The following is a 16,506-nucleotide window of genomic DNA, read 5'->3' on the forward strand; positions in this document are numbered from 1 at the left end:
TATGCTTGGAGATGGGTATTTGTGGTTTGGGAGTGTTTACAGACTGTGGGTCTACTTAGCTATTCATTTTAATGTCTTTCCAAAAAATCTGTCCATCCATTGCCCTTGCCTTGCTGCTACCCAGGAGTTCACTTTTATGAATATACAAGTCACTGTGAATCCACAGAGGGCTTGCCAGGTGGCTCAGTGGTAAAGAACCTGTCTGCCAATGTGGGAAGGGTGGGTTCAGTCCTTGGTTTGGGAAGATATCCCTGGAGGAGGAAATGGCACCCTACTCTGGTATGCTTGCCCGGAGAATCCCATGGACAGAGAAGCCTGGTGGACTACAGTCCATAGGGTCTTAAAGACTTGGACATAACTGAGCAAACAAACATGTATCCACAGAATAATGGCTTTCATTCACTGGCTCAAAGTTGTCCTCTTTCTGACTTTTTTACCTTTTTTCCTACTACTACTGCAAAATAGTGGGTTAATTACCTTTTTATCAATTGTGTGTTCCTATAAAGACCTGTAAGCTAGACACCTGTAAGAAAGACATCTCACCAACTTTCTGGGACCTTGAGAATGAGTCAGTGTTAGCAGTTGTTATCTTGGCTCTTTCACTAGAATATAGTCTAAGGTATTCATAGAGCTCTTAATACAATGCTAGACAATGTCCTTAAATAAGAAACGTGCCTTTTAGAAGTGATTGCAAAAATAGAAGTGACCTACAAAAATATTTTAATTTCTGGGGAAGTTGTTAATGAGATGTAATTTTCTCCTAGAACTATTCCCTAGTATTTTTTCCTCCATAATTCATTCTTATTTATCATGCACATAGAAATTAAGGCTGGCACTTCCCCACCCACCCACCCATTGTTTCCCCATCCATTTGCCATGAAGTGATGGGACTGGATGCTATAATCTTCGTTTTCTGAATGTTGAGTTTTAAGCGAACTTTTTCACTCTCCTCTTTCACTTTCATCAAGAGGCTCTGTAGTTCTTCTTCGCTTTCTGCCATAAGGGTGGTGTCATCTGCATATCTCTAATGGTAAAAGCAACAATTTGTTCTCCAGGGAAATTTGACAGTCCTTAACCTGTGTTCATTTTAACACAGTATAATCAAAGTATGAATTGTCAGGATGGGGGCCTCATAAGGCTGGCGTTTAAGGTGTCTCATCTTTCCCATAATTCAGTATGAAATGTCTTCAAACCTGTGCAGTATTGTAAATGACTCCTGTAGAATCTGAGATCTAACCATCAATATTTTGCTTCATGTGTTTTCCTGAGCTTAACTTATTAATATGGAAAAGCCAATAAACAGCCTGATAAATAAGTAGGTGTATCAAGCTATAAAACTGTGTAGGCACTTGGTTACATTAATAACTAAGAAAAGGGTAAGAAGCTTCCAAGGGCAAAAATTTGATCTACTGAATCTTATTTACTGGTCGACTAGTCTGGTGAAATTGAAGGGGAAGAAAATGCTGTTATATCATCAAAAAGCAGTCCTTTTCTGTTCTGTTTTCCAGTAAAGAAGTCTGCCAAGCTACAGATATCATCATGTGTCCTGTGTGTGATAAATACTGTCCATTCATGAGGTTGTCAGACAGCTGCGTTTATGCCAAGGTAATTCCAAATATGCTGTATTTTAGTCAGATTAAATTTAACATATATCTTCCTGAGAGACAGTGGTGACCACATTCTTTCTGTCCATTTTAATCTTTGATTCTCAAGTTTATTTCGTAGGAGAGGTTTATCTTTATCATTTAGTACTCTAATTCAGATATCTTTTTATTGCATATGTGTTTTCAATATTGTGGTTCTGATTATTATCACAGGGAGCAAGTAGAACAGTTGATAGAATCAGTGGAAGTTAAGTTCAGGTCTTGACTGTGCTCTTTACCACTTGTTAGTGTAGGAGCACATTATGTAACTTCTTCTGTGCCTCAGTTTTCTCATCTGTGAAGTGGAGAACATGATGACTGTTTCATTTTTTAAATGTGATAAGGCGTATGATGAGCATGAAAAAAGTGAAAGTGTTAGTCACTCAGTCGTGTTCCACTCTTTGCGAGCCCATGGACTGTACTGTAGCCCACCAGGCTCCTCTGTTCATGGAATTCTCCAGATAAGAATACTGGAGTGGGTAGCCATTCCCTTCTCCAGGGAATCTTCCCAACCCAGGGATTGAACCCATGTCTCCTGCACTGCAGGCAGATTCTTTTACTGTCTGAGCCGCCAGGTGGGTATAGTGCTTGGCAAACGGCAAGATCTCAGTAAATGACAACTGCTGTCATTTTCCTCCTCTTCGCCATCATTATTATCCAAAAAACTAGACTGACAGCTAGCTCAGCTGCTTACTGCCTTGACCTTGCACATGTACAACCTCTTTGAGCATAAACTTTCTCATCTTTAAAGTGCAAGCATTGATAGCTGCCCTCTCTGCGCCATGGCATGTCATGAGGCCTAAAGAAGACAGTAAATGTGAAAGTGTTTTGAAAAAATTACATAGAACCATTCTGTCTATGTGTTATTACATACCCCTTTCTGCTTTATACCTTACTTTATTAAAGTTTTAGACATGTTCATTGAAATTCTAGGGTTTATTACTGAAGGGTAGTATCATTAATGTAAAGCAATGGCTGAAATATAGACTGATGAAGACTTTTCCAAGACCCACTGCCTATCAGTTTACCCAGATTTCAGGTATAAAAGGGGTTGGCAGATTTTATGTAACCTCCGCAATCACTGTGACTTGGATTTTTCTGTGCATACAGCTGGCATTGCAGAGTTTAAGTGTAGGAACATTTGATCGGCAGCCCAGGAGCCCACCTGCCCATTCATGCTGTCTCTAGCCCTGCAGGTGGCCAGTCTGGTGGGAGGATAAGCACCCAGCTATGATTTTAGAAAGATCTGGGCTCTTAGTATGAGCTACAAAGATCCAAAAAAGCACCAAATACTCTCCCTTCCTTTGGTGAACACGCAGATAGGCCTGCCTGGATGAGGACAAATTCAGTAGAGTGAGCTTGGGAAACGGAAGGGTGGTGCTGAGAATCAGAAGACTTTGTTCAGTAATATAGTCTTGTTTAAAGATTATGAGCTAAGCTGAAATGACTCAGGTGTAAAAATCCTGCTTTTGAGGAATCTCAGAAGCCCAGTTATTTTTTGCTTGGGGGTGTTTGTTATGCGAAAGGTCTGCCTTAAATAAAAATCTTTTTTTTTTAGGGGAGCTATAATAATTCCTTAAAAGAGCATCATGAATAGTTTCAAGTGCTCAGATTTCATCAATATCTGTTTCAGAAAGTGTATATTGCCTAGTTTGGAGTTTTTTGGAGGCAGCTGACTTCCCCAGATATCCTGTTATTTTAGCCCATGCTAAATGTGCTAGTCCCATGAAGTATCAGTCACTTAGGGTGAGGGTCAGAAGCCAGATCAGTCCTGGTGAGTTTACAAAGAGAAGAGAACAGTGTGTCCTAGGCACCACTGAGTGTAGGAATTTTCTGGCTAGTTTCATTTTTAAGCCTGCTTAGAACAAAGCAGAATTGGGAGAAGGCTCTCCCCCTTGACTGTAACCAACCATTCCTGGGGTTTAAAAGGGAAAACACTGAGAAGTGAAAGCCTGAGGCCAAATGGCCAGGCTGCACCTGCATCCCTCATTTCTCCAACAAAACAGGACTCTCTGAGCATCCCTGACATCACCCCCACGAATACCTGCCCTCATGGTTTGACCTGCTGTCCTTGATTGCTGAGGGAGGGGAAACTAATTTTCCAGTGACCACTGAGGTAGAGGCTAGAATGGAACTTACATATTTCTCTATCCTGTGTTCTCACTCTGCTTGGGAACCACCTCCACCCCCACCATTTCACACACGCGTGTGAGTGTGCACACACACACACACACTTTAAAGCAACCTTGTAACTCCCCCAGCATTTCTCAGGCTCTTTGTCTCTGTGTTTTGTTCCATCAATTCCTGAAATCGACTATCCTGTTTCTCTGACTTTGACTTTGGCAGAGGGAGCCATCCGCTTATCCTAGCTCACCATCTTAGGAGGGACTGGACGTTCCTATTCACCCTGATAAACATATTTCCAGATTGGTAACTGCAGCTGGAAAACGTGTCTCTCCAAGTGTTTGCATACCAATCCCAGAGAAGGACTCCTGTGGGCTGTATTTGAGCCACGTGACTCCTAGTGACCTACATGAGAGAGACCTGTTACCCAGAGGAGGAGGAAAGCTGATCCACACAGCCCAAAACAATGACAACCACAATCCATTCCAGAATCTTCCCTGATGGTGCAGGGAGTTTCCACCACGGACTACCCTAGTAAGGGGCACAAACTAACCACCTACCATTAGGACTTTCAGGCTTGATTTGATGCTGACCACCTGATGTACACAGCGTAACACTCCTTCTGGCATCAAAATAAATTGGCTTCAGACTTGTCTCACACTAAGTATTTAAATACTGCCCGTCTCTCCTGTGTTTAAAGAAATAAGTCGTAAACTTGTGGAAAATTTTGAAATATTTTGTACTCTGATATAATAGGAAAAGACTTGCTTATACTTGGCATGTTCTCCAAGGGACAGTAAAGTATATTTTATAGAGAGCTATAAAGCACCAAAAAAAGGTTATGCTTTATGAACGTATCAGTCATCATTTCAATTTGGCCTGACACTGGTGTGATTTATCCTGGAGGCGGAAATGAGCTCGGCAGTTTTGCGACGGAAATAGATATTTTTGTTTTCTGCCATGGTGATTGCAATAAAATGTATTATTTTGGCAATAATGTATTTGCTAGCTGTCTCTGTGTCATGAATAAGAGGTAAATGTAGTGATTACCTGAGGTTTTAATAGAGGTAGAAGTTAATGGGTTGCTCTTCTTTACAGTGCTGAAGTCCAGAGGGCAGCCCAGAAAATGTTTATTCAAAACTATACACACAAAATAGACATGTTTTCAAAGAGAATAAATGAGGCATTAAAACCAGTGCTGGGAAAATCAGAAACCTTTACAGCAGCAACATGAATACCTACCAGCCTTAAATACAAACCTATCCATATGTAGATGTGTGTTAGTTTTTATAATGCACAAAAGGAAATTCTTAATAGCACCACTGGGGCTGCTGATCCATGCTCAACTAAGTGATATTCACATAAATGGAGCAAAGTCTCTTTTCCATATCCAGACTATTTCACAGTTTGAAAAAAAAAAAACAACAACAACTTCTTCCCTCTGATCTAAAAGGAATATCCCCCAAAGAAACCCTTTAAAATTCATCACATCATCAGAGCTATTTTTCCAGAATGTGACAAATGTGAATTGCAGTATTGTATATAAGACATTGGTTTAACTGTGACTCATGTTCCCAGGTAACCCACCTTTTTGACAATGGAGCCACTGTCTTCTTTGCTGTCTTCATGGCAGTCTGGGGTAAGTGTTCCACATTTGTATGACTTGAGTTCCCATCATTTGCTCTATGATATGTTCCTTTAAAATCTGATTTTGAATATGAGAGGAAGAAGCATAAGTAAATTCAGTTTGGCTGTTCTGTTAGACACAAGTTGATAAATAATTCATTTGGTTTATTTTTAAGGTGATGTTTTATAGGACAACATGTCTTATTTCTCTTAAGCCTTCCAACATTTTCATCAGCATTCCATTATTGGAGTAAAATTCACCTTCTGTTGGAGACAAAAGTAAAGCTTATAGTATACCAAAAGGTCTGATGGTTAAGACCTGATTACACATCTCAGTGTATATGGGAATTTCTAATGTGAGTGGAATATTTTCATCTGACTAGTGTATGAATACTCACCTCTAGCATTCTTCCAGTTCTGGTCAAAATGACTCCTTATAAACAAGAGCTACTTACAGTGCTGAATTGAGTCCTTTTAAATAGTTTCAAGCCAATAGCCATATAATAACAAAGTATGATGGAACATTCACTGAAAGAATTATTTAGCCCAAAGGAGTTACTTCTCCCACTTTTGGGTTTAATAGTATCTTCCTCAGTATCGTTTATTTCAATCACTCAGTCATGTCCGACTCTTTGCAACCTCATGGACTGCAGCATGCCAGGCTTCCCTGTCCATCACCAACTCCCAGAGCTTGCTCACACTCATATCCATTGAGTTGGTGATGCCACCCAACCATCTCATCCTCTGTCGTCCCCTTCTCCTCCAGCCTGCAGTCTTGCCCAGCATCAGGGTCTTTTCCAATGAGTCAGTTCTTTGCATCAGGTGGCCAAAGTATTGGAGTTTCAGCTTCAGCATCAATCCTTCCAATGAATATTCAGGACTGATTTTCTTTAGGATGGACTGGTTGGATCTCCTTGCAGTCCAAGGGACTCTGAAAAGTCTTCTCCAACACCACAGTTCAAAAGCATCAATTCTTCACTACTCAGCTTTCTTTATGGTCCAACTCTCACATCCATACATAACTACTGGAAAAACCATAGCTTTGACTAGATGGACCTTTGTTGGCAAAGTAATGTCTCTGCTTTTTAATATGCCGTCTAGGTTGATCATAGCTTTTCTTCCAAGGAGCAAGTGCCTTTTAATTTTATGGCTGTAGTCACCATCTGCAGTGATTTTAGAGCCCAAGAAAATAGTCTCTCACTGTTTCCATTGTTTCCCTATCTACTTGCCATGAAGTGATGGGACTGGATGCCATGATCTTAATTTTCTGAATGTTGAGTTTTAAGCCAACTTTTTCACTCTCCTTTTTCACTTTCATCAAGAGGCTCTTTAGTTCTTCTTCGCTTTCTGTCATAAGGGTGGTATCATCTGCATATCTGAGATTATTGATATTTCTACCAGCAACCTTGATTCCAGCTTGTGCTTCATCCAGCCCAGCGTTTCTCATGATGTACTCTGCATATAAGTTAAATAAGCAGGGTGACAATATACAGCCTTGATGTATCTTCCTAGTAAAATAATTATAGAGCTTTAATTTAATCATATATAAAAGTCAGGACAAATTCATAATAAATGATGAATGGTGGTTACCTTTGGAGAGACGGTTATCTTTCATGGAAGGGTAAGTGAACAGTGAGGAGAGACTTTTTACACTATATATTTTCAATTTGGTTTGAATGCTTTTTACAACATTTATGCATTTCTTCCAGAACATAAAAGGCCAGAAATCTCAATTTTGAGGTTATTGAACTCTACTCACTCAAGGCTTAGGTTCATGTTGTTCCTTATGTCTAAAATGAATATTAGAATCTTTGCCAACTTTCAAGGCCCAGCTGAAATGGCATCTTCACCAGCCAGAAAGGGTCTTCCTCCTTTGAACTTTCATAGCATTTGATTTATGCCCATTCTTTGGGCACTAATAATAATTTGCATACACAATTTTTCTCATAGGTTCATGGTCCACAGGGACCATTATGATCATGGGAGTCCTTATATGTTTCTTTTAAAGACAGAGAGATTAATGTTTATTGGATGGATGGACAGATGGATGAATGGATAGATTGGAGGAAAAGAAGGAAAAGAGAAGAAAATTACCAGAAGAATTTATTTTTAAAAAAATGCTTATTTGGTTGTGTTGTTTTTAGTTGTGGCGCATGGGATCTTCATCGCCTCATATGGGATTTTGTGGTGCACGGCCTTTGTAGTTGTGGTATGCGGGCTTAGTTGCCCCGAGGCATGTGGAATCTAAGTTCCCCAGCCAGGGCTCAAGCCCACATTCCCTGCATTGCAAGGCAGATTCTTAACCACTGGACCACCAGGGAAGTCCCACCAAAAGAATCTCTTTATGAGACAATTAATATGTTTAAATGGACTCTGTGACAAATAGAAATATAAACCCTTGTTCTCTTTAGGGGGATTGTCCTATATATTTTATGTCTTCTTTACCTCAAGCTCTTCAAAAGAAATTTGTCCCACCCACCACAGCTCTGTTGAAGGGACATTTTTGAACCCTGTGATACCAGTTCCTCTTACCCAGTGGGTGTTTGTCCCAGGAGTAGTCAAACCATAGGTTGGGAGAAGTTCTGAGGTCTGGCCAAACAGGAACTGGTAGTGCCACCCAGAGTCTTATTCTTAAGACTGTGACTTGGAGAATGTGGAAGGACCCTGGGAATTGGTAGTAGGAACTGACACTGAAAGATGCAGAGAGGGAAGAAGGGAGAGAGGCTGACAGTGGCTAGCAGTGAGGACCAGGAGGAATTCTGAGCAGACTGAAGTTATGACCAATCAGAACCTAGAAATAAGCAGAAACAAAGAACTAGTGGAAGAAACTTAGACTAGAGGGTACAGAAACCAACTGGTAGCCAACTTGGAGAAAACGCAAGACAGTCCCCCAGAGAGAAGCAGAGAGAGAATGCAGCCAAGTCACGTGGAGTATCAGGGTGAAGCCCCAGGGTCTCTTATGTCTATACTCTCTCAAGCTGTTGGCTTCCATATCCTGTCTGAATAGGCTCAGTCTTTTAATTCCCGTGGGATTTCTGCCTCCTTTGGTGGGCCTTGCAAAAGCCCTCACGATTTGTGCTACCCATTTCTGTATCTCTTGCAAACAATGGAAGCTAACCATAATAGAGTTTTGGTTACAGGAATGACCTCTCAGGTCAAGAATGTGTATCTGGCTTTTCTAGAATGTATTGGTAACCATGATCATGAAACATAATAAGCCATCCAGTACTGCAGTTTCGCCATGGTTACAAATGAGGAGACTGAAAAATGTACTCATTTCCTAAACCCATGGTTTCCATACTTTTTCAAGTCATGACATGTAGAAAATGATAATACTTGTACAATATGCTGATGTCCATGAGGGAGCCTGCTTGTGGCCAGGTATAATACTGCCCTAAGCATCCTAGCCCTAGTCACCTCCCAAACTGATGGGATTATTACCTCTTGCAAACCTATAATCCATTCCTGGCACACATAAGGGGAAGCTCTGCTTTGGGCTACTGGTCTACTGTGTAACGAGTGAACACTTCTGTAGAGAGAGTAGTGTTCTGGAAGAATTAATACCTAAAACTCCCTTGCCCACTTCAGTGTCCCATCAATTTAACATACACTTGACTGAAATCATATTTTCTTCTCCCATAGTTACCCAGAAGTAAAATTCTGGTAGATTGATAATTGTCTATAAGGTAGAGGTTGTCATTGCCACCCCTCACCCAGTACCACCATTATAAAGGAGATGGCATTCCTTCCTTGCAAGTTGGAACATCTTATACTGGGGATAACGGATAGATTTTATTATTTTATCTCTGCCAACCTCAGTGGACTGAAGTGAAGCCTGAAGCATGGAGGTTTCAAGTAGGTGGGCTGGAGATCTGACAGCACTCGTGCCTTGGAGGGGATTCATTAAGAATCTGATAGATGTTGTGTAATAACCATTGAGCACAAGGGAACATTTTGGGGCCACTCCAGGCAAGGCAAGGCAATCCTGGAATAATTCATTTTCTGAATCACTTTGTCTTCATTGACATCTTAAAATCCTGTATTGTTCACAGAAGTAAGCTAGTTTGAGAAAAAGAATGATTTGCCCCAGGTGTTTTCTTTGTAGATAGGACTTTGCCTCTTGCAGAAATCTAGACTAGCCAATAATAGTAACACTAACAATAACACAAGCCTTTACTAAGGGCTTACTGCATCCTGGACATGGTGCTAAGCATTGTACAGCATCACTTCAGTTAATCTGTAGAGCAACCTTTGACAAAGGGACTGTCACTATTCCCATGTCATAGATGAGAAAATTGGGCAATAGATAGAAAGTGGTAAGGCCAGGAGTTAAAACTGGACAAGCTTAGCTCCTCCACTCCACCACTAGGATCATGTGCTGTCTGTAATCCTGTTTGCTTCTGCTTCAAAGAGCTGAATTTTAAGATAAAGCACTGTTAAACTCATCCTGAGCCCACTATAAATGCCGCTTTGTGACGGCAGTGTTCTGTAAAAGCGTGTCAGTTCTAACCAAGCTTGGTTTAATGGTCTCAAGACCCGCCTTTACGATTGACAAGTTACAACATTTAGGAAAATGCATGCACTTTATTTTCAGGAAATTGCTGGATATGGAGATGACGAGAACAGATGTAAGTGGTTTACAAGCCCTCGGAACCGATGAAGTTGATGCGTTTGCTTTTTTGCCTTTTGCTTTGTGTTCACCAGAGAAACAATAAGGTTCCATTTGGAAACCATCTGTAGCACCCGGGAGGGCCTTTGTGTGGGGTTAGAAATCTTGACAGAGCTCTCTACCACCTTTGTTCTTGTTTGTACGTAATGGCAGGGCCTCCTGGGGACCCGAGAGGTATTGGATTGGCAAAAAATTTGTTTGGGTTTTTAGTAAGAGCTTACAGAAAACCTGAAGGAACTTTTTGGCCAACCCAGTATACTATGAGCCTAGGGCTCTGGGCTTGAATCAGAGTGGTTTAGAAAGATTCAGGGACCAGAACATTTATGGCTTAAATTCCTCTCCCTAGGGGAAAATAAAATGAGTCGTTGGAGAGTTGGTACTGGCAGAGATTTGCCAGGAAGCATATTATCTCCCTCTGTTCTCTTTTTGTTCTCCTTCCTCCGTTGTTTCTTTCTTCCTCTTTTAGCATTGCCAAAATTTAAATTATCCCCAGTAAACAAACAAATCAAGATCCTCGGAGCTTTCCAATCAAAATAAAAAGTTTGTGGTTGTTTAAATGCAAATTCAAAGATTCTGTATACAGTCTCATCAGTGATTGATGAATGAAGTATGTCTCATTTTTTTACATAAATTAAATAATTTGTCTTTGGTTTTAGATATTTACACTAATTTTATTTTTTATACTCTTATACCATCCAACAAAGACTGGTGATTGTATATTCAAAAAAAGAAAGATATACATTTACTAAATGCCTATTAGGTACATAAGTACCATAAGTCACATATGACATGTCATCAATTTCTTATAGCCCACCAGAAAGAAACTAATATTTCCCTCTTGAAGATATTGAGGCTCAGAGAGGTTATGTTTATGTAACTTGACCCAAGATTACCTAGCAGCTGGTAAGTGGCAGAGTCTTGAATGTAAACCAGATCTAATCTTTATTTTCTTGGGCTCCAAAATCAGTGCAGACGGTGATTAAAAGATGCTTGCTCCATGGAAGAAAAGCCATGACCAACTTAGACAGCATATTAAAAAGCAGAGACATTACTTTGCCAAAAGAGGTCCGTCTAGTCAAGGCTATGGTTTTTCCAGTAGTCATGTATGAATGTGAGAGTTGGACTATAAAGAAAGCTGAGCATTGAAGAATCGATGCTTTTGAACTGTGGTGTTGGAAAAGACTCTTGAGAGTCCCTTGGACTGCAAGGAGGTCCAACCAGTCCATCTTAAAGGAAATCAGTCCTGAATATTCATTGAAAGGACTGATGCTGAAGCTGAAACTCTAATACTTTGGCCACCTGATGCAAAGAACTGACTCATTGGAAAAGACCCTGATGCTGGGAAAGATTGAAGGCAGGAGGAGAAGGGGACAACAGAGGATGAGATGGTTGGGTGGCATCACCGACTCAATGGACATGAGTTTGAGTAACCTCTGGCAGTTGGTGATGGACAGGAAAGCCTGGTGTGCTGCAGTCCATGGGGTCACAAAGAGTTGGACACAACTGAGCGACTGAACTGAACTGAATCTGCCAAACTCAGAGTTGTACCAAAATATATCCATGGTGGCATGCACCTTCGATAGGCTCTTATAAGATTTCATTACTCAGCAGACAGTGTGTATTCTCTGTCTCTTGGCATTGGGTTTACCCCCAAAAATGAATAAGATGTGATCTGTGCTTTCAAAAGTTGGTAATTATAATAGTGGGCATTAAGTCTGATTTATGAAGGGACAGTGAAGGTCCATGTAGCCAACTTCCTGAGGCAAAAAGAAAAAAGCGAAAAAGTTTCACCCTAGGAGAGATGTTAGAACCAAGTCTTAAATTTGTCAGGCAAACGAGTGGAGTCAGGGAGAAGTTTGAATAACATTCTGAGCTGAAAACTGTGTGGACAAAACTCTGAAAAGGAATGCTTGAACACTCCATGTGCTAGGGACATAGAATTTATCTTAGTTTCCTAAGGGTGCGGTAATAACATGCCACAAAGTAGGTGGCTTAAAACAACAGAAATTTATTCTTTCACACTTCTGGAGGCAAGATGTCCAAAATCAAGGTGTGAGCAAGGTGGATTCCTTTGCGAGGCTCTGAGGGGGAACCTGTTCCATGCTTTTCTCTTAGATCCTTGTGATGGCCAGTGATCCTTGGCTTGTTGACACATCAGGCCAATCTCCACCCCCACCTTCACCTGCATTCTCGCTGTATTCTTACATCAGGACACTAATCATATTCAGTGAAGGGCCCACCTTACTCCAGGATGAACTCAACTAGTTAATCTGTAGTTACTTTATTTCCAAAGAAAGTGACATTCTGAGGTTGGGGTTTGAGGCATAAAAATATTTTTGCGGGGCGGTCCTAAGATGGCGGAGGAATATGACGGGAAGACCACTTTCTCCCTCACAAATTCCTCAAAAGAACATTTCAACACTGAGCAAACTCGACAAAACAACTTCTGTAGGCTGGCAGAGGACATCAGGCAACCAGAAAAGCAGACCATTGTCTTCAAAAACAGGTAGGGAAAAATATAAAAGACTAAAAAGGAGACAAAGGAGGTGGAGAGGGAGCTCCGTCCCGGGAAGGGAAGCCCGTCCCGGGAAGGGAATTTTAAGAGAGGTTTCCAAACACCAGGAAATACTCTCCCTGCTGAGTCTGTGGCGAGCCTTGGAAACACAGAGGGCAACATAACAGGAAGGGAAAAATAAGTAATTAATTAAAACCAACAGATTACAAGCCCAACAGTAACTCCCCCAGCGGAAAAGCAGCACAGATGCCTGCATCCACCACTAGAAAGTGGGGGCAGGGCAGGGAAGCGCGGGAGGCGCGGGCTGCAGTGCTTTGTAAGAATCGGGCAGGAATGCCCCATGCACAACCAGAACGATCTAACTTGGGCTAGCAAACCAGACTGTGGGATAGCTACCACACGAAAAGCTCGAACATAAGACACCGCCAGGACTGAGCACAGAACAAAGGACGGAACGGAAAAAGCCGGCTGCAGACCATCCCCCGCTGGGGACAGGCAGCCAGAGCCGTAAGGACTGGAAAGGGGCAATTGCAGACCCGGAGAGACTTCACTTACCAAACTGCAAGCAGGCTTCTTTGCTAAGATTTCTGGGGGTGCTGGACAGTCACAATCTGCCTCATAGGAGGCGCCAGCGGTCCACCCAGAAAGCTGAGCAGCAGCGGCAGAAAAGGTGACAAGTCGCGATCGCGCTCGCCAAACTCCTGAGCTACTCGGACCCGGGAAGGGCACAAAACGCAGTCCCAACCGAATCTGTGCCTCCGAGGGCTACCTGAGCGCCAAACCTGAGCGGCTTAGACTGGGGAAGTGCACGCAGCCTAGGGCCGGCCTCAGACGGTTCCCGGCTGTGCATCGTAGAGCCGGAGCGGTTTGTACGCTGTGAGAAGGGACAGGTCAAGCGGGGCTGAGACACTGTGTGCACACGACAGCGCTATTGGTTTGCAGCATCCCCCCTCCCCACAGCGCGACTGAACTAGTGAGCCTAAAAAACCAGCATAAAGAAGAAGTTAAACAGAGGGAACCGCCTTGGAAGTAACCCCACACTGCCCACAACATCAGAGAAGGGAAGATACATTTTTACTATTTTTAAAATCATTCCTTTTTTTTTCTTTTTTCTTTTTTTTTTCTTTCTAACTTTTTTTTTAATAGTCAAGTCTTCTATTTCTCCTCTAATTTTTATTTCTATAACCTATTATTACTATTCAAAAAAAAAGACTTTTTTTTTTAAGGCAACACCATATATAGCTTTGGGTGTTGTTTTTTTTTTTTAATAATTCTCGTGGCTTTTTTTTTTTCTTTTTTCCTTTTTCCTTCTGCTTCTTTTCTTTAATATTGTATTTTTGAAAATCCAACCTCTACTCTAGATTTTTAATCTTTGCTCTTTGGTTTTTGTTGTCAATTTTGTACATTTAAAAACCCAAACTTCACTACCCAATTTTACCTGAGAGCGAGATTACTGGCTTGACCACTCTCTCCTCCTTTGGACTCTCCTTTTTCTCCACCAGGTGGCCTCTGTCTCTTTTCTCCCCCATCTCTTCTCTATCCAACTCTGTGAATCTCTGTGTGTTCCAGACAGTGGAGAACACCTAAGGAACTGGTTACTGGCAGGATTTGTCTCTCTCCTTCTCATTCCTCTCTCTTATCCTCCTGGCCACCTCTGTCTACTTCCTCCCTCTCCTCTTCCCTGTATAACTCCGTAAATACCTCTGAGCAGTCCAGACTATGGAACGCACATAAGGAAGTGACTACTGGCTAGCTTGCTCTCTCCTCTTTTGATCTCACCGTATCTCATTCCAGTCACCTCTAACTACCCCCTCCCTCTTCTCTTCTCCTTGTAACTCACTGAACCTCTCTGAGTGTCCCTCAATGTGGAGAAACTTTTCATCTTTAACCTAGATGTTTTATCATCAGTGCTGTATAGATGGAGAACTCTAGAGGCTACTGTAAAAATAAAACTGAAAACCAGAAGCAGGAGGCTTAAGTCCAAAGCCTGCAAACATCAGAGAACTCCTGAATTCAGGGAACATTAAGCAATAGGAGCTCATCAAATGCCTCCATACCTACACTGAAACCAAGCTCCACCCAAGGACCAACAAATTCCAGAACAAGACATACCACGCAAATTCTCCAGCAACACAGGAACACACCCCTGAGCTTCAATATACAGGCAGCTCAAAGCTACTCCAAAACCTTTGACATCTCATAACCCATTACTGGTCACTCCACTGTACTACAGAGAGAAGAAACCCAGCTCCAACCACCAGAACTCCAACACAAGCCTCCCTAACCAGGAAACCTAGACAAGCCATTGATACAACCCCACCCACAGTGAGGAAGCTCCATATTAAAGAGAACTCCACAAATTACTGGAATATAAAAAGGCCACCCCAAACGCAGCAATATAATCAAAATGAAGAGACAGACGAATACTTAGCAGGTAAAGGAACAGGAGAGTTGCCCACCAAACCAAACAAAAGAGGAAGAGGTAGGGAATATACCTGAGAAAGAATTCCGAATATTGATAGTGAAAATGATCCAAAATCTTGAAATCAAAATGGAATCACAGATAAATAGCCTAGAGACAAGGATTGAGAAGATGCAAGAAAGGTTTAACAAGGACCTAGAAGAAATAAAAAAGAGTCAATATATAATGAATAATGCAATAAATGAGATCAGAAACACTCTGGAGGCAACACATAGCAGAATAACGGAGGCAGAAGATAGGATTAGTGAAATAGAAGATAGAATGGTAGAAATAAATGAATCAGAGAGGAAACAAGAAAAACGAATTAAAAGAAATGAGGACAATCTCAGAGACCTCCAGGATGATATGAAACGGTCCAACATTCGAATTATAGGAGTCCCAGAAGAAGAAGACAAAAAGAAAGACCTTGAGAAAATCCTTGAGGAGATAATAGTTGAAAACTTCCCTAAAATGGGGAAGGAAATAATCACCCAAGTCCAAGAAACACAGAGAGTTCCAAATAGGATAAACCCAAGGCGAAACACCCCAAGACACATATTAATCAAATTAACAAACATCAAACACAAAGAACAAATACTAAAAGCAGCAAGGGAAAAACAACAAATAACACACAAGGGGATTCCCATAAGGATAACAGCTGATCTTTCAATAGAAACTCTTCAGGCCAGGAGGGAATGGCAAGACATACTTAAAGTGATGAAAGACAATAACCTCCAGCCCAGATTACTGTACCCAGCAAGGATCTCATTCAAATACGAAGGAGAAATCAAAAGCTTTACAGACAAGCAAAAGCTGAGAGAATTCAGCACCACCAAACCAGCACTCCAACAAATTCTAAAGGATATTGTCTAGACAGGAAACACAAAAGGGGTGTATAAACCCGAACCCAAAACAATAAAGTAAATGGTAACAGGATCATACTTATCAATAATTACCTTAAACGTAAATGGGTTGAATGCCCCAAACAAAAGACAAAGAGTGGCCGAATGGATCCAAAAACAAGACCCCTCTATATGCTGCTTACAAGAGACCCACCTCAAAACAAGGGACACATACAGACTGAAAGTGAAGGGCTGGAAAAAGATATACCATGCAAATAGAGATCAAAAGAAAGCAGGAGTGGCAATACTCATATCCGATAAAATAGATTTTAAAACAAAGGCTGTGAAAAGAGACAAAGAAGGCCACTACATAATGATCAAAGGATCAATCCAAGAAGAAGATATAACAATTATAAATATATATGCACCCAACATAGGAGCACTGCAATATGTAAGACAAATGCTAACAAGTATGAAAGGGGAAATCAACAATAACACAATAATAGTGGGAGACTTTAATACCCCACTCACACCTATGGACAGATCAACTAAACAGAAAATCAACCAAGAAACGCAAACTTTAAATGATACATTAGACCAGTTAGACCTAATTGATATCTATAGGA

General features: G+C 41.3%; 1 protein-coding gene across 1 annotated transcript in view; it reads left to right on the forward strand.

Moving 5' to 3' along the window:
- Positions 1-16,506, forward strand: part of ANO4 (anoctamin 4) — a 444,323-nt gene that overhangs the window by 353,598 nt on the left and 74,219 nt on the right. Inside the window, exons 15-16 of the mRNA XM_069585151.1 lie at positions 1,509-1,605; positions 5,346-5,406. Coding sequence (XP_069441252.1) covers positions 1,509-1,605; positions 5,346-5,406 — 158 coding nt within the window. The remainder of the gene's footprint in view (positions 1-1,508; positions 1,606-5,345; positions 5,407-16,506) is intronic.

The sequence above is a fragment of the Ovis canadensis genome, chromosome 3, assembly GCF_042477335.2.
Source record: "Ovis canadensis isolate MfBH-ARS-UI-01 breed Bighorn chromosome 3, ARS-UI_OviCan_v2, whole genome shotgun sequence".
NCBI lineage: Eukaryota > Metazoa > Chordata > Mammalia > Artiodactyla > Bovidae > Ovis > Ovis canadensis.